An 18,940-nucleotide genomic window follows, 5' to 3' on the forward strand; every position below is an offset into this window, starting at 1 on the left:
GCACGTGGCATCAGGCCTGCGATACTAACTAGAAATCGATGCGTGTTATGTACCTTAGAGTAGTGGGTGCACCTTGCCCCCATGGGGAATTAGTATCACCAGACATCTAGCGTTCCACACTGCGCCACAATGTCATTCATGGCATGAGCCGTGGCCAAAGGCCGACGGACAGGCCCCTTGAATGATCCCTGTCTGGACACAGCACACAGTTGAAATCACCACCCCAGATCTGGGGTGAATCTTCCCCATTGAACCAGGCAGGTGCATAATCTGTGATAAAACTGTGGGTCATCATAATTAGGCCCCTACACCTTTACAAATAGTGCCGCCACATCATCTTTGTAACAGCGCGCCACCACATACCTGCCACACGGGTCCAATGTGTATTTTTTTCCCTGTGTCCCTCCGAGTTCAGATCAGCGCTCCCCTAGCTTGTTTGGTAAATCCAGCCGCACAGCAAACTCCCTGCATGCGATGCTGTGTCAGTGCTCTACTCCCAGGCGCAAGGTGTGATTCTTGGATTACACGTATGTCTATTCAAAGACTGTAAGTGTGCGACCACCTTGCTAATCTTCCTACAGGCATTCGGACCCTCGACATTCCAGTTAAAAAATTTGTAGCAGCAGGTGGCTCTGAACACACGCTACTGCACCGCTCGCATCATCCACCATCGCCCCATGATTCACCCTGCCAAGGCAACCTTGCAAACAAAGTTCTCTCAGACTGCATCCAACACCATTGTGCATATAGGAACTGAAGTGAACAAAACCCACCACCACCCACCCACACTGTGAACCCCAACAACATACACAGTGACACATTACTGCCCCCCCCCCCCCCAAAAGACCCACCCATTACCCATCCAACAAACCCCCAAGCAGAACTAGGTGGTGCACACATGGGGGCCTGTGTTACCCAGCCAATTACCCCCTGCCACTTGAATTTGCATGGGACCGTGATACAAGCATAGTGTGTGTTGCAGCAAATGAATGACCATTCCATATGACAGACCACCGCAGCTCCCAACGCCGCCTGTCCTTGCACATTGTCAAACCCAAACTGAAGCTCTGCAAAATCCCATCTAGGGTCCATGTTGTAGCACCCCGATCCAAGCAGTGACGCCGTCCTGCTAGTGTCTGTTTATCCCCCAGGGAGCAGTCTGCCACCAAGCCTCTAGGGTTGTGCCCACATCGGCAGGAGTGATGATAGCAGTCAGGAGGAAGGGCCAGGCACCCCTCCCCCAGCATGGTCGGGGCCAAGGAAAAATACCCGTTAATGCAAAGGTGCAATCAGTCCATCCCTCTGTGGGAAACCACAACTACCTATCCAGGAGAAGACAGTTCTGTTCTTCTAATTCCTGGGAATCCTCTCATCCAAGTCCTCTGACCTGAGGGAGCAATGCCACGACCCTGCTGGCTCATGGCACTTGAGGAACTGCTGTAGTTTTTTCGGGTCACCATATATCATCACCTTTCTGTCAACCATGACTTGCAGACGTGCTGGGTAGAGCATGCTGTATTCCATTTGTAGTTCCTGCAGTTTGCGGCTGGCCGGGATAAACTGCCTCCAAGCCTCCTGGATCTGCTTTATTGAAGTCTTGGTAGAGCAATAGTTCTGCACCCTTGTGGTGAAGCACCTTTATTTCCCTTGCTTTGTGGAGTGCAGCATCTCGATCCCTGTATTTTAAAAGTCTTGCTGTGATAGGACGAGGTTTCACTCCAGGCATGTGGTGTGGTGCCAAGGAGCAATGGCATGCTCAACTATGAAATGTCTGGGAAAGCCACTCGCCCCAGGAGACAGACGAGGATCTGCTCCACAAAACTTTCCATGTTGCCAATGTTGGTAGACTCAGCCCACTGCCCAATTCTCAAGTTATTGGAGCGTGACTGGGCCTTAGGATCTTCCGCCTTAGCCTGTATCGTGAGGAGAGCTTTCTCCATCCGTTTCAGAGTTGCCGATGCTGTGACCTGCTTATCTTCAGCCTCTCATACGTGCATTTCAGCCATGTTCAGACGCTCACCATGCTTGTCCAGATGCTCCAACATGCAATCCATTCGGAAGGTCAGTGCATCAATCTTGCCCTCTATCTTTATAAGACTGTGTTGCATAGCCAGGATCTGTCGCTGTTCACATCACACCTAGTAGGGTTCCATCATAGCAACGCTCTTGTCTTGAGCCCTGGGGGTCTTTCGCATGTTTAAGTGCAGTATGGGCTGCAACCTATCTGTTTTGCCCATGATGCAGGGTGTTCACGCAAGTCTCTCAGAGCTCACAGATGCATCAGGCAGCAACTCGAGTAGTGAGAGTCGTAGGGATCTGCAGTACTCCGCCGTCTTGGGCAGGAAAGGGTTGTCAGTCCCTATGTAGTCAACAACATTGACCTGTGCGGCCCCTCCTGATGGAATGCACTTACTCACAATGCACTCACGGGCCCCATTGATCTCCCTTAGTGCCTCCTGCACGGGGCTGTAGAATCCGACAAGAAACACTGCCCACAACAAGTGAGGCCACCGCAAGAAAGTCTCTGTTGCAGTGAGGCCCGATGGGAGCACACGGTAGTCCACCCTGCCTCCAAGCCAAGGCACAGCACGGGCCACTCCTAGCATGCCATTCCAATATGGTCATGTAGAGGATCACAGGGAAGCTCACACTGCTGAGGCGAGAGAGTCATGCAATCGCGGGTGCAACATACTGTCATCAGTCCTCTCCAGGAGTAGTACACAGAGGCTGTGAATTCTCCTCTGCCACATCCTCTGTGCATGGGCCTCCTTGCAGAAAGGCCGCAGCACAGGGGTGTCCAAGTGCTTCACACCTCCCTCCGCTGCCATAATAATCTAGTGGGGGTCCCACTCTCCTCAGGGAGTCTCAGGTCGGCCTCTTGGAGGCCATACTTGGGCTGTGACCCCAGTCAGGAGAATGTAGGTAGGTTTCAAGGAGGTCTCTGGTGCCTGGCCACCCTCTGCAGCCTATCTGTTGTTGCTGTTGGCTGTACAGGGCTCCCATCTCACATGTGGAGCTCACCGACAGACTTGCGGGCTACCTGCATGCATTGAGGGATCGGGCTTTACTGCATTGGTCTTCAAGGTGTCACGTTTACTGCTCCAGAAATGGGTGCTTCCCACTCACATCCTGGTGCAGCAGAATGCAGGATGGCGTCTCTGATCCCCTTGCGGGTTGCTCATTGTCACCCAGGTACCCTGCTCAGGCTGCCACTCCAGGCACGTGCGTCAGGCAGGTGTAGACCTCACGTTTGGCCCAGGCCGTCAGCCATCTTGTGGCCTTAGCCTTTTGTCCCTCTATGCACGCCGTGAGACACCCGCATTACTCTGACTCAGCAGGATCCAGACGGGGTCCCACGATCACCAGGGGTCAGGATGCACAGCTGTCCTCTGCAGCTCGTAGACCACAATGCGTGGACAGGACACATCCGCATTTACAGGCGAACTACGACTCCGGATAGGCCATTTTTCTGCACACAAGCGATCTTTGGCGAATTTGCTAAATGGAGACTCACTGGGATGATGCAGGATCGAGTAACTGCAGAAGGAGCTCGCCTAGCTGGATGCCATCTTCTGGCCCGGCAAGCTCTGCCCCTCCTCCAAACACCTTCCTTTTAAACATTATCCCTTTAATCCAACATGATTTAATTTCTGCCAGCCTTCTTTGACAACCTATCTATCTGGCCTAAAACCACGTAGCCCCCACTGATGATAATACCTATCTGGTATATTAATACATCACAAAGTAACTGGAAAAATACATGAAGTTTTTTTTTACTTGACAGCACATGATTAATCACAATAACAACTAGATTAACCACTAACCTTTGGTTCCAGGGTAGCTTGCTACTCGTCATAAAGCTGTTCAAAATCTCGTCAGGGGTAGTAGATTTAAATCCAAACCACATAAACGCGACCTCAAAATTGAACATTACCCCACTGTGCCTATTTATAACAGTAAATATGGGTCAGGGTTTAAATCTTCATTATTATGTAGTACTTGGTCTTCCTTTAAAATGCACAACTTATCAGCTGAATTATTCCTTTACGATTTACATGAATTTAAATAAATATGGAACGCCGAACATAAACAAACCAGACGTCTTTCAACATAGGATTATTCAGTCATCTGTTTTATATAAATGGCCCACATTCAGAGGTTCCTAGTGTGCGTCTCTTTCTACCTTTAATCACCATACATCCCAGCACATGTAATTCACTGTAATAAACATAGTATCAGTAGGAGTTCATATGTTCTATTTAAAGGCCTTGTTTACATGTGCGTGGCACCTTCATTGTTTCAATGTCTGCTTTGTCTCGGGCGGCTAAGATGGCTGTGACTGCTTTTTTGTTTTTTTCTGCAGGGGAAAGTGGAAGTGGAGGCTGGGAAGGAAGGAATGAAGTTTGAAGCGGGTGCTTTTTCATATTATGGGGTGACTGCCCTGACAGCATTGCCAGGTACTTGTTGTTTTTCATTACTAAGTCTGTACTCATGCCCCTGGACAGGTTGATACTTAGTGCTTTGTATTAGCAAGAACGGCCTATGTATGTTGCATGCTTCTTTTCCACACTTGCTTATAATCTCTTTCAGAAAATTACAGTGTTTAGTCATTGTAGTTTATTGAGATTTTCTAATTTCTGGCATCTTGAAAATAAGCGGATTTGATAGCGGCATTTGTTTTGGTGTGTAGAGACTAGCTTTTTGTATGTCGTTTTTTAAAACCCAAGCAAATAGGAATGTGTATTACAAGTTGCAAGTTTCCACTGCTGGTGCTGATTTTCTTTTTGACTAATTACAAACACAGACAATGGCTTTATGTAGCTAAAGGGGTGAGTAGTTTCAGAACTTAAACTATTTTTAGCACAAGATCCTTAAGATCAAGTGGGATTCAACCCTGTAGGAATTTTGATTTATTTGTAAGAATCACCTGTTTAAAATACAAACATATCTACAAAGTATAATGCTCATCTCTAAGTTCACACCCTGGTGCAAATATTTCTGCCCGAGTTGCAAATGTTAAACTAACATACAACAGCGATAAAATTGAAAGTTGAGGTGTGGAAAACGGTGTCTTAGGGAAACAATGTTCTTATTAAGTATGAGACTTGAAACCCATTTAGGAGCTTGCTTTTTGTTTATCCATTTCCCCTTTTGTATCCCAACCTGCCTGAAATGTTTTGCCTGGAATCTGTAAAAAATGCTTTGCAGCGCCAATAGGTGTGATTTATCAATCCACTGACAAGTCAGACCTAAAAATCCATGTAGGTTAATAACTGCCATCTGTGCAGCTGCTAGTAAAAGATGCCAAAAATTACAGTTATCCAAGATACTTTAATTGCATACAATGTCATGTGTTAGTCCATGAAGGTCAACCTCAGGCAGATGGATAAATGAGCACAGCCTCGCGGAGGGCAAGCACCTTTTTTGTGGAAGCACACAACGTCTTTCCAATCAAAGCATGTACTCTTGGCTCCAACCATGCGGGTGGATCCAAAGCCCCATCTAGGGGTGCTCACATAATTGTCTGTTGACAGCTCTGTTTAGCCGGACCATACAAATTACTGTACTGAAGTTGTAGTGTTGGTAGATGGTAGTATACATGATATCTAAAACGTAATATATATATTTTTTTTAAGTTTAACAATAGGTGGTGCTTTTACAGTGGTTCTTCGCTTCACAGTCCTGCTACTCATTTGATTTCCTGCCATATTTGCTTTCCCCTCTGTCAGCAAAGGCATGCTCATATCACAATTTTTAGGTTGAACCTACTAGATAACTGAAGCTGTCTGGTTGCAAAAGCTTGCATGTGGGCTTACCAAGAACTTACATAAGTTTACAGCCTGCCTATTGTTTACAGTTTGTTGGCTTTACTGTCCCTCTCATTGGCTTGCTTCATTCTTTGGCCCACCTTAGCATAGCCCCTTTATCAGCTCTCTTAGTGGTTAGTTATACCCTTCCACTGCTCTCTTAAAGTGAAATACTTGTTTCTAAAGCATGCCATGAGAGTGCCTGAGTTCTCCAGCTCTCTCCCTCATATCCATTTTCAGGTATCCCCGTATTTCAAGCTCTCTCCTGTGCTTCTCGCTGCCAAACTCCCTGCCTCCCTAATCCACCATTTTTAGGTTGAGCATAGCAGTGCGAAAGCGTAATGTATTTGGGCTTTTAGCCATGCCCACCTCACGCCCATCACTATTGCTTGTTCATGGGCTTGCCCTTCAAACATCCTTTGTTATCATTGGTAAATGCTTTACGTTTGTGCCTCCATGGAGTGGTTTGGTTACCGCCTTGGCCATTGACTCTGTTACATGGCTCATTGCGCTATTGCCGATACGTTTGACTGCGAGCTAACTTCTTTTTTCTTTTTTGTGCCTCCTTCACGCTCATGCAGTGGCGCTTTGAATCGGCTCACTTGTGTGAAACTGTTTTACTTTTCATTTTCAATTTATGTGGCAAGAAAAGTCTGGTATTGAGTTTACTATGCTAATAGCTTTAACTCAGGTAAATGCAAGACCCATTGCACTGCAAATGCTTGTTCTTTTTTTGCTCTTGTGTTACTCCTCCCACCATTCTGTTTCTCTTTCTTTACTGTTGCTTTTCATTCCCCCCTCCACTTATTCCTCACACCCTCTCCTCCACTGCCACCTACGCACACGTCTTTTTTTAAAATATTTTATTTATATATGTTTTTATTTACTTATTTATTTTGGGAGAGGACCAGGCAGCAAGTTGTTGCTGGCCCCTCTGCCTTCAAAATAAAAAAAAAAGCTTTCTCACTATTCACTTTTTTTATTTACTGATTCATCTCGAATCGAAAAAAATCTAATAAAATTGTGGCCTTGTCATTTTGTAGACACTCATGCATAACAACGCATACACATGCCTACAAAATGACATGGCTGTCGCAGCCGTATCATTGAGCATTTTTTCTTTTCCTTTTTTGTTTTGCCCATGCTGTACTGCATCTTGCTGATGCTGTAAGGATTACCAATAGGACCATAATGCTGTACCTACAACTAGATTTTGCCAATACACATTCATTCTGGAACCTGTTTTAATAATAGTGCTGCATCACATCAAACGTTGTAAACGTGAAGGTTCTCAAACTAAAATATATTTGAAAATGAACATCTGTCTGCCCTAGTGCAACTTTCTCACATTCACAATTGTAGCACAGAGAGTGAAGGAACTGTCCCCCCAGTACATCCACGTATTTGATTAGTAACACAGCAATATTAGATTGTAGTAGCTAATTCTAATTTACCAACATTTTCTTTTAATTTTGTATTTTATAGAACAGTTTAAAATGTACACATTAATTCATTCTGTTACACTGTTAAAGGATTCAGTACCCAAGGTAACCATTTATTTATATTAGGTTGTATTGCAATATTTATTTTATAAAAAACAGCATCAATTAAAAAAGAACAGCAATGTTGGTATGCCTTTTTGTATAGCAGGTGATAATGGTTGGTTCCCAGGAAAACTCTCTACACCAGTTTTGCTTAACATTTTGGAACTCAGGTACCCACATTGAATCAGTATTGGTATCTTTGGACCCCCACTGAGTCTATACTGGAAGCTGGGGACTCTGGCTTAAGCAATGTCCATGATTTGAACAATGCACAAAAAATACACAAAGAATCATTCATCACACAAATGGTGAAATATTTTATTGACTTCACAAAGAAATATAAAAAGCAATTGTAATTTTGATGTGAAGCTTGGAGCTTTTATACATTCAATTGAGGCCACTCATTGTCCATACTATAGTCTGTTTGATACACCTGCACCACTCCCACAAATCGATCTGAGGATACTAACTTAATTTTCAACCTCCAGTTTCAAACTGCTTCACATTTACAAATGTTTTAAATTTTTTAATGTTACATTTTGCTTCTTTTTTTTTATAAATATTTTCTTTATTTTTTAATATTATTTAATTTTCTAAGCAGTTGCGGCTCCCCTGAGTAGGCTTCGTGGACCCACAGCGGTCCCGTACCGCAGGGTAAGATCACTGCTCTCCTCAATACTGTTTGCACATCTTTGTTGAGGCAGACCTATGTGTGTGATTTGTGTCTAAGACGTTCATTGGCTCACAACCTGGGCGTTATATGCTAAAATATCCAACTAGTTTGGAATTAAGTCCCTTTTAATTTTATGCTATATATCAATGTTCCTGCCTACCCATTGTAACACTTAACGTTTTACTGAAGAACCTGAGGATCCTTTATCATCAATATTTTGATGCTATTCAAAAGATCTTCTCTGGAAATTACATTTCAATCTTGCCGACACTCTAAACACAGTTAAACAATGGATGATCACCCATTGTTTAAAACTGAATCCATTTAAAACATAATTCCTCCTTCTCTCCTCATCCGATTTACCACTGCCAGTTCAGTGATTGATGGATTCAATCAACATCCTCAATTGCAAATATGCCATTGTCCACACAGCCAAATCCTGTAAGTCGAGTTTGATAAAAGATTCAACTTAAAGTCTCAATTCAACATCATGACCAAAAATGTATGTTTGCAATGTGTCTGCTGTGAGGAATTTGTCATTTTGTTCCAGAACGAGAACTCAAAACTCTATTACAAGCACTGGTGCTGCCTAGAATACTTCTGCAATTTTCTCCTAGCTGCTCTTGCCAAAATGCATCTAACTCCACTAAAATCAGTTTTGCAGTCGCCAGCATGCTTTGTGTCTGTGATCAAAAGGAATAACCGTATTTCACCACTACTTTTTTTTAGTCCCACTGAAGCCAGAGTTATTTACAAAACTGCTTGCAACACTCCACAAGCCCCTTCACGCCTTCATGCTACACTGCCTGGCGCCAAGTTAATATTATTTAGTGGGTCAAGACCATCACAAAATGCTGATTATTTGTGTCTGGAACCCCTGGCCTTTAAAAAGGAACAATTTAGGGCCGAGCCCCTATGAGGGTGTGCAACCAGAATTTGGAACGCTTTACCTCCAGGCTTACACACCACTGCCCACTGATTATCATTAAATCAGAACTAAAAGCCCTTCTATTCGAAAGACACTTGAGTTATTCTCCCCTCTCCAATATACATCGATGGACTTGATTTTGCAATGTCTCTAGTCTTGAGGAGTAACTCTCTACCTCAACATTGTACAGTATTTTCTTAAATCTTAGTTATTGTTATTTGTTTGTTATGTAATGTTCTAATTCTTATGGAAAGTGTGCTAACACCTTCTGCTAATATCCATGTTGTGTAAAACCACATACATAAATACACTGCTTTTGTAATTTCTAAAGACCACCCAGCCAGTTGTCTCATAGGGCTAAGACAATTCGTTGTCCGCAGTCGAGATGTGTGCAAGCATTTTTTAAGGCATTTATTTCCACGACATCACTTACCTACTGGAGCCAGCGCAATGGAATGTCGTGTTGACTCTGACACTCCTGTGTCAAGCCTTTTGGTAAAGTTTCAAGTTTAATTGGTGAACTGTAGTGAACCTTCACAAAATGTTGATTTATTATTTCAGGTAGTGTGGAACGTGAAATAAGTTTAGCAAAATGTCTGCAAGACCATATAATTTTAAGAAGCTATAACTTCTAGATTGTGGATTAAGTACACATGATTTGGACATGTGGGTTTGTGTTGGCATTCTGGGGCCAAGTAGTTGCACAGTTACACAAGGAACGTGGGAATGTGATAAAGCTAGACACTGACTAATATGTTTTAGAACAACACCCATGTCAAAAGAAAAAAACATGTAAATCAAATAACTGCCTTGGGGCTCCTGTTAGAAAGAGGCATAAAGCTTTTTTTGGATGCAGACAAGGGGCCAGAGTGTGACCTTTGGTGTAGGGAGTGAGAGAAGGAACACTTGCAGAGGACATTTAAATCTAAATGGTATGCCCAGGCCCAAAAATGGGTAGTGTCATTGAAGAATGGAGAGAAATGTGTAGAAGATTAGAGTTATGGTGGAATCGGTTAATTCTTCTTGAGATCTGTGGTGTCCTTGCCCTCTGGTAATGTGATTGGATGAAAGCAGGCATGTACTCATGTCTTTGAAAATTGGTCTGCACTCCTCTTTATATCATTAATAATATGCTTGTGTCATTTTACAAAATGCCAATAAAAACTATTTAAATCAAAACAAGCTATAAAACTTCTCAATTCGAAAATAAAGCTGTGTGACCAATCAACTAGGTCCAAAATGAACTACATGACGTGTTGTATTTTGGACGTTAAAAAAATTATCCGTGGTTGACCTTTTCCGTGGTTTTCTGTTATCACACCTAATTATGATGCAGTCATCTTTGTACCTTGAACTGTTTTTGAGTTTTGCATGTAAGTATTTCCCTGACCCCTCTTGTCTCACAACAGTGTCAGAATCTTATTTTGTAGACCATCCCTGATCTTTTTAAAAGTGTAATTATCATCGTTGATACTATCTTGTAAATTAACTCATTGGTATTTATGTCTTTAGCCAGAGGCATTTTGTGCTTATATTTCGTAGAGCTCCCTGGTAGGTCTTTAACTGTCGGGGATCATAATAATTTTTCTGTGAGTGGGTGAAGGGCTTGTACCCTGGAGTCATCACCCACTGTGTTTTGTAAGGCTATTTAGATTTGGGACTGCATGGTGTGTGACAAGGCTTATTTTTCGTGGCCACAGTGGACCCCGCTGTTTTTGTTTATTCTTCTGGATTCTTTGCCATTTGCCAGTCTTGAACCTCTCCAAATGGGACAACAATTATTTCGTATTTGTTTACAGTTTGTGTCGGGAACTTGTCATCATTAAAGAGCCTACCGACATGTTGCGATGTATTTCAGCGATTTCCTTCACAGTTGCGTCCATCACCTTATGTGGTTTTACAGGATTGCATAACGATCTGTTAAATTCATCTCATTCAGAAAGGGCGAGCTACTCAACTGCTTAAATTCTGCCCTTGCTGATTATGCAGAGGCTTTATTTTCTTTCCCAGTAAGCATGGCTTTAGTCTCTAGAGGTTGAGTTAGAACCAGGCCCGTCATCCTGCCTTTGATGCGGCCTTTCCCTGTATCCTTATTGTGTTTTGTTTGTTCTGCTTCCAGTAGACCTGTATGGGGATGGGCTGCAAGTGATTTCACTTTCATTATTTCTCTTCTTGTTGCCCTCATCTAGTATGTCATTCAAGACATTGCGGCGCGTGCCTGCCAACTAGGAAGGTTTACCTTTACTCTTTGTATGCCTGACTCTGGAACAGGTCCATGGTTTAATTCTCACAGTTTGTAACAAATGCATGCTGTCTTCCATACCTTGCAAAACACCTGTATAGTGGGTCTTTACAAGTTCAAACCTACCCTGATTTGCAAATGTGGGACACTTATTTTTTTTACTCTCTAATGCGGTAATGGGCAATACTAATTTCGTGCAGGGCCTGTTTACTGTCCCAGTCTGACCCGGATTATTCCCAGACGTGAAGCTCTCTCTATAAGGAGAACAGCAGTTGCTTTTTTAGGTCACAGCCTACCAGACAGTGCAGCAAGCTGGTTTGCTAAAGGCTCCTTTGGGAATTTAAGAAAGTTCACCTAAGAATGCATTCCGCCCGTTGATTGCCATTTGGCTTTGTGGTCTGTAACTCACATGGCTTTCTATTTGCTAGCTTTATTGTTTTAGGCTCTCCAGGTTCAGTTCATCCCTACCGTTGCCTAAACAGTGTTTACTGAATACTTCCATGCACTCCATTTCTGCAGTCTTCTTCTTATCTTGTCACATTTGCTGTGCATTGAAAGGCCAGGGTCAAATGTCAAGCGCTGCCTTCCGAGGGCACTTGATTACTTTTCTCACGCTGACTACAAAGTGAGAGGATTTATGTGACAATCTTGCTGGATACAGGGGGTAGAAAATACTTTTTTCTAACACAACATTTAAATGAACTGTACAAGTATTTCAAAATATATCTGAATTAGTAACACTAATGAATCACATTTTTTGTTATGTCTGAAGTGTGTTGGATACAAATATTTTAATATGATCAAAACCAATCATTACACCAAATTATGCAATTTTCACACATTTTCATTTGTGCACTGTATAGTTTTAATAGTAAAACTGCATGTCTGTACAAATATAATGGTCATTTCAGGTGAACATGTGTTGTCTGTAATGGCAATGGGCTACCATACCATGCATACTCAATTTTACGCCACTCCACTCTACTCTGCACCACTCCACACCACTGCACTCTACTCTGCACCACTCCACTTTCCATGCCCCTGCACTCTGCACCACTCCACGGGATGCCACTTAACGCTACCCTGTACCACTCTACTCTTTGCCACTGCACTTTACACCACTGCAGTCTAGGCCACAGCAATCTACCCTCCACAACTCCACTCTACACCACTGTACTCTATGCCACTCTGCAACACTGCACTCTATGCCACTTCACTCTTTGTCAATACATCATACGCCAATGCACTTTACTCTGTAATACTCTACCCTATGCCCCTGCACTCAATGCGAATCCACTGTATGCCACTTTAATCTTCTCTGTGCCATTCTACTCTGTGCCACTGCACTCTACGCCACTTTACGCCACCACACAATGGCACTCTATTCAACTGCATCCGATCCTGCATCACTCCACCATATGCCATTTCACTCTACTCTGAAACAGTCTACTCTGCACCACTTCACTCTGTGCCACTCCACTCTGCTTGTAACCACTGTGCTCTATGCCAGTATACTCTATGCCCCTCTACTCTACTGACACTCTCCACTACGGAGCTCTACACCACTCTCCTCTGCACCACTCCACTTAATGTTACTGCACACTACACCATTGCACTGTATGCCAATACATTCTACGGTACTGTACACTACTCTGCACCACTCTGTGCTACTCAACCCTACTCTCTGCCACCCGACTCTACTCTGCGCCACTGCCCTCTCCATCACTCAACTCTGCGCAACTCTACTCAACGCCACTCCCCTCTACTGTGCACCACTCTAATCTGCACCACTGCATTCTATAACACTGCATTGTATGTCACTGAATTCAATGGCACTACGCTCAATGCCACTGCACTCTATGCCACTATAGTCTGCTTCCATCTATGCCAGTGCACTCTACTTTGCCACTCCAGTGTATGTCACTGTACGCGACTCCACACTTAACCACTCCAGTACACAACACTCTCTGCTACTCCACTCTACAATACTCTGCTCTTCACCATTCCTCTCTACAACACTCCAGACGACTCTCCTATACTCCACTATCCTTTAGCCATGCTGAAAGGCAGCCATGCTGGTGCAAAACCTAGGTAAAACACTTTGGCAAAGCCAATAGTGCATGTGTAGGTGAGACCTTGTTTCTTCTCTATCCAGTGAAAAATCACATGGGTGAATTTGCATCAGAAACTGTCAGAATTTCTCTTTAATTCTCTCTAGGGTAGTCAAGAAAATCAGGGATGACTGCATCCGAGTTATAGTTTCTGCTTGGACAGAAAGATTGGCTTCACAGCGGTGCAAGTAGTGTCTTTGGTTCTCATTTTTGCCAAGATGTAGTGCCCCACTTCAAGGGCAGCACCCCTTTTTAACCGCTAATGCTAAGTGTATGGTTTATATGAGCGTCTATGCTTCCTACAGGTCTGAGCACAGTAATTTCTGGGTTAGTTCTGCGCTGTGTCTTACTGTAACTCATGCCAAGTGTCCAACTGGTATTAGTGTTCAACTGGTATTTGGAAATGTCCTTCCAATTGTAGTTACTTCTCAAATGATGTCTTTCCATACCAAAGTTAGGCCTTCAACGTAGCACTATTACTTTTATAGTAATCTTTATTTGCTTTGGAGTGTTAGCAGCATGTAAATAAAAAAACAGAGAAGATAATGACATCATATTACGGCTCACACGGCCAGTCCATACTTTAAGAGTTTTTAATATGAGTAGTTTCACGTTTCCCTTGCATGGAATGCAAACCCATCGTTTTCGCCAATATTCTTGCCAGTCATCCTAGTTGAGATTGTGTTTTAATGGACAGCCGCCGTTTTCATGCACCTTTTTATCCTAGTTGTGTCCATGTATTGAGGCCAGCCCTCTATTTGACGATGTTTGGCCCGATCTCTGCACGCCATGGCTGAACAGGATTTATTTGGGCGATCACTGAACAGTTTGTGCATCTATTTTCAAATCCGTGTTTTCTATTGCGCAAGAGTGCCCACTGCGGAGAGAGGACGATTTTACTTACGTAACCCTTGACACGGAACATGCTATTTTGAGCCACTATTTCTGTAACTAACTATATCCCCACGCGGGTGCGACATGGTAAGGCTGACCTTAGCGCTGATGGTGCGCGCGCGCAACAATCTTTTTTGGGCGCCACACCCGTGACCTTCTCCACGAATTCCCTCACTGCCACTCTCCGACAGTGCACCTCATCTCTCCATCGACGCTCCGTGACAAACATTTGTTTTTTATAGCGCTATTCATAGTTTTCACACACCCAGTTCTGTGACCTGCGTAGTACACGCTCTTTGCTGCAGGCACATTAACCCTCTGCCCTACTTTATGATGAGTTAAAACTGCCACCAGACAAAATTTCGATCCCTCACTTTTAGGAACATTAATCAGCAGAATTATTTTTCTATTTTTGCCTGAAAGCCGCTGGACGCATAAAGGAAGTTCACGTGCTTCCGAACCCATAAGTTATTTTTAAACTCGGCGCCCCCCACCAGAGTCAGCGCCAGGTGCAGCTGCGCTGGTCGCACCGCCCTAAAGCCGGCTCTGTGACAACGCAAGAACACAGGTGACGACTCCCTCCACAGCTGCTCTCTAGCATAACGCATCTGATTTGAAGGCTTGGGTTGTGTTAGGCTGAACCTTGCAGCTGTTATTTAACTCGGCCGCGCCGTACGTGCTTATTGCTACTCCTCCGCCTACAGTTCTCTCGGGTTTGCCTCTCCATCCCACCTCAGTTGCAAAACGTGCCTGGCGTGAATCATGAATGCTTTATATATTTGGGATATTTTGTTGGTGCTTAGTGAGTTCAAGGTGATTTTTGCTTCGAGTAGGGTGAGTTCTGGTATTTCGTCTATTTCCCTCGTATATGGTGTGAAAGCATGCCTGAGCCGGAAGTAGCGTCAAACATGGGATTTAAACAGGCCGAACTCTTCTTGCAGTCAAAAGGACTAGGTTCTGATGTTCTAATTACATGTCGCAAATTGTGACCAATACGTTTGTGACAGGTAAAGAATTTAACGAACCAACCTATAAACTGATAGTTCTGTTAGCTAATTTCTGATTCAGAGGGGGTTGTAACTCGATGTACCTCATGAATGATAATGGAATAGCTCACACATTGCAAGTAAAGCAATCCCATTTTAACAGTCGGTGAAAGTTCACCAATTACTAAAATGGGATTGGTACATTTGTGTTATTGCAGAGTCCGAATCAGAGAGTGTTTGCGTCCTTATTGGAAATCTGCTGTACCCAGCATACCATCACATGGTGATTTATAGCACTTCATGAGGCAGATTCTGAATTTTATTAGTCTATATAAAATATCTAAATATGTCAATCAGCTGTTTGGAAAAAAATAGTGATTTTGAAACTGGACATTGTGGATGCTCTACAGTATTCTTGGCAGGACATCACATAGGCTTTTAGCCCACTGCCGGAGGGCTATACTGGTTGTTAAAGGCCTTGAACCCGATCTGTAATGAGGGAGCAGGCCTTTAGCAACTGGTATGACCAGAGGCATAAGGGATATGAGAACATTCCATCCACGAAGGGTAGAGTGTTCTAAATTAAAAAGGGAGCCATTATTAGCCCTTACACACTTCATTGTCATCAATGGAGCTCCTAACTTTTCAGTGTTCTAATCTTAATTAAAACCCTTCTACTGATTAAAAGAAATGGATAGTGGCATCTAGTGTTGGATATTTTTCTGAAGTTTTAACATTCGCAGCATTATATTATCCTTCCATACCCACTCGGTCTGACAAGGTATAGGTATATGAGTTTTTTTTTTTATACCTTCTATAACTGTATGAAAGGAGTGCATTTCTGCTCAACCATTAACAGCTACCCTATTGGACCTAAGCAGGATTTATTTCCAGTTGACATGGAGTCCTGTACAATTACCAAAGTCATTAAGTGTGTGCATTACTTGTGGCCTGAGTTCTCAGGATCTCTCAGGTGTATGAGAAGATCATCTAAATAAAGTGAGACATTAACTACTATTCTCATGGCCAATTTGAAGCTTTTAATCTCTGGGTTCGCTCTAACAAGTGCCACAAGCGACTCAACTGCAATCACAGAGAGCAGTGACAAAAAGGAGCATCCCTCATGAGTTTCTCCTGCGATGGGGAAGAGCTTCGACATAATGCCAATAATTAGTGTTCTCAGTTTCTGGTCAGTGTATAATAGTCGGGTATATGTACTCAACTTAGGGCCCAGCCCTTTGAGTTCAAGTAAAGTGAACACTTAATTCCAATCTAGGGAATTAAATAACTTTTCAAAATCTATTTTGAGTATGGCTACCAAATCTTCCAGTCTGGGGGCTAGTGAAAGCGGCCTTGAAAAGTCTACAGATGAGTAGGAAGATAGAGCAGTATGAATTGCACCTCTCCACTGGCTTTCAGGGTTTTAGAATGAAATGATTCCTCTGTGTAAAAGGCCGGGTTTGAGAGACCTAAGTGCACAAGTGTGTTTGGCCGGCCTGAGACCAGACAAACACACATGCACACTTAATTGCACAGATTCCACTTCCCGTTCCCTCAACCCATCCCATTGCCCAACCCGCCCCTCTCTTCACACACTGGCTCATCTGAGCCATCAGCTGAAAAAAATAAAACAATGGTGAAATATCGTTTTGTCTTTCAGCTGCTGGCTTAGACAGGGAGGTGACACTCGTTTACCATTGCGAAGGAGCCACCACCCTGGTGTGAGCTGTGCCATAGCTACCATTGGGTTGAGCACGTATTAATTTAGTGACTTTGAGGGTTCACCCTGACAAGTGCTGTGATTATTCCTTGAAGTGGGTAATCACTCACCCAACATATTAATCCAGTTGCTTACCGGCGCCATTCCCAGTTTTATCAGGAACTTCAGACATGTCAAGTTGATTCCAAGTATTTGAGTTACCACAACAAAGTAACTTTTTGTAGTATCCATTACATGTTTTACAAATGCTTTGATATTAACGTTGCATCACGGATAGCAATAAAGTTATGGTTCAAGTTGCACGCTTCTGTGTTAGCTTGTTTGGAGAGATGCATGCAGTTCTCTGATTCGTGTGTGGGCAATAGATTGTGTCTGTTCTCATTCAAGAGTGAAACTAAAGTACCAGAGAGATATGAGACAGTTGCTTTGGAAACATATTTCTAATGGAATGTCTATCCTGACTACTAAACCTTATTTTAGTGAAAGCAATTTTCTACTTATGCCCATGTCATTAAATGCTTTGGGCTTGGCAGGGCTTTGTTAGTTAATTAGCTACTATGTAACTTACTTGAATTTTGTATTTGGCTCGCTATCATTTGATTTCATTCATTATTTCTGAATCTCTTTCTGTACTATGCTTAAGAGCTTTCACTGCCTTCCTACTTAACAAATTATACGTGGTCCTGTCTGTATTAGTGCTCCCAAGTCTCAGAGGCCCTAACCATAAAACTAATGGCATTCTTGAATATCTGTCTGGCAAATTGCTTCATGCCATCTTGATCACACTTCAAAAGCCTCCTCTCTAGCGCTGTTTCTTAGATCTCCTTAAGCATTCTCTCCACTCCTCTGTTTCAAGCCTCTTCTTTACCACACTCTTCAATGGTATGATTCATGTCTTCTTGAATACGTTTTTTTCTTACATTGTTTGATGGCTGTGTCTGCCACATTGCTTGCTATCCTCTATTATGAATTGCCTCACACTTTCTTCCCCAGCTCTCGATACTTCACTTATTTGTCACAGTTATTCGCAACTGCCCTCCATCATGTCTGCGTGGGTCAGGCTTGCCTATATTCCTTTTTGGGCCGTTTTTGCGACACCGGTCTTGATATCTTCTCATTCATGTTGCTTCCTGTATTTAGCTCCTTAGGACTATTTTTTGTTGTTGCCCTTTTTGTTGTTCCAATTTCTGAAAATGAAAATGTGACTTCCGGTTATGTGGCCGCGGGTAACAGGGGCCACATCAACAAATAGTGAACGGTAGCCCTTCGGCCAGCATTTTTCCCATGATGCCCTTGCCTTAATATAGGAGGGTCTTTCGCCAAGTGTGGCGTTTTTTGCGTAGCTGTTGATTGAAGTTTCATTTTTGTTTTTTTAAGTAGCTAAGGTTTTTTTTCGGTCCCGATGAAACGCCATTGATCCTTAGAGATGCCTGAGGCGTGAAACATGTCGACCTAATAGGTAGGGCTGATGTCAGTGTCCTTTGTCCTATGTGTTTTTTGTTAGAATAGAGGAACATTATTTCCCAGATACTCCTCTTGGTGTTTAACCTTGACCGAGACCGACCATTCACAATAAACTGGTTGTAGGGTGGCTCCCGAGCCAATTTTAGTTGTTTCTAGCTCTCTGTCTCGCTTAGTAGGTCTGAATTCTTTCCTACTCTCTTTGATGGTACGCACTCCTAAAAGATCTCCTTATAGAGCCCCCTCACAGGGGCCCGTTGGGCATTGCAGCACCAGCCCGACGAGGGGCAAACCTGAGGATGAAGCGTGACATCCAATGGATGTGTGAGGGTTTTAGCTTCTAAAGCTAGAAGTGCCCTATATCTTTTCTCTACTTGTAATTTAGGAACAGTGTGCTCACTTATTTTCATACCAGTTGTTCAGGGAGATTGCACACTGGACCTGTACTAATCCTCCCAATCCCTCATATATTGATATCAAGTTCCAATATCTGACCCTCCTCTGCTCCCTCTGTAAAGCTGCTTCTCTGCTCCATCCATCATCCTACCACTCCCCTTTTTGCTTTGATGTGTGG

At 43.3% G+C, this 18,940-nt stretch overlaps 1 protein-coding gene across 5 annotated transcripts in view; it reads left to right on the forward strand.

The window, feature by feature from the left end:
* CNNM2 (cyclin and CBS domain divalent metal cation transport mediator 2) overlaps positions 1–18,940 on the forward strand; it is a 776,587-nt gene that overhangs the window by 637,674 nt on the left and 119,973 nt on the right. For all 5 annotated transcript variants that reach the window (XM_069239487.1, XM_069239489.1, XM_069239488.1 and 2 more), the window contains one exon: positions 4,364–4,457. In XM_069239487.1, coding sequence (XP_069095588.1) covers positions 4,364–4,457 — 94 coding nt within the window. The remainder of the gene's footprint in view (positions 1–4,363; positions 4,458–18,940) is intronic.

Source organism: Pleurodeles waltl, chromosome 6 (genome assembly GCF_031143425.1).
Source record: "Pleurodeles waltl isolate 20211129_DDA chromosome 6, aPleWal1.hap1.20221129, whole genome shotgun sequence".
Taxonomy (NCBI): Eukaryota; Metazoa; Chordata; class Amphibia; order Caudata; family Salamandridae; genus Pleurodeles; species Pleurodeles waltl.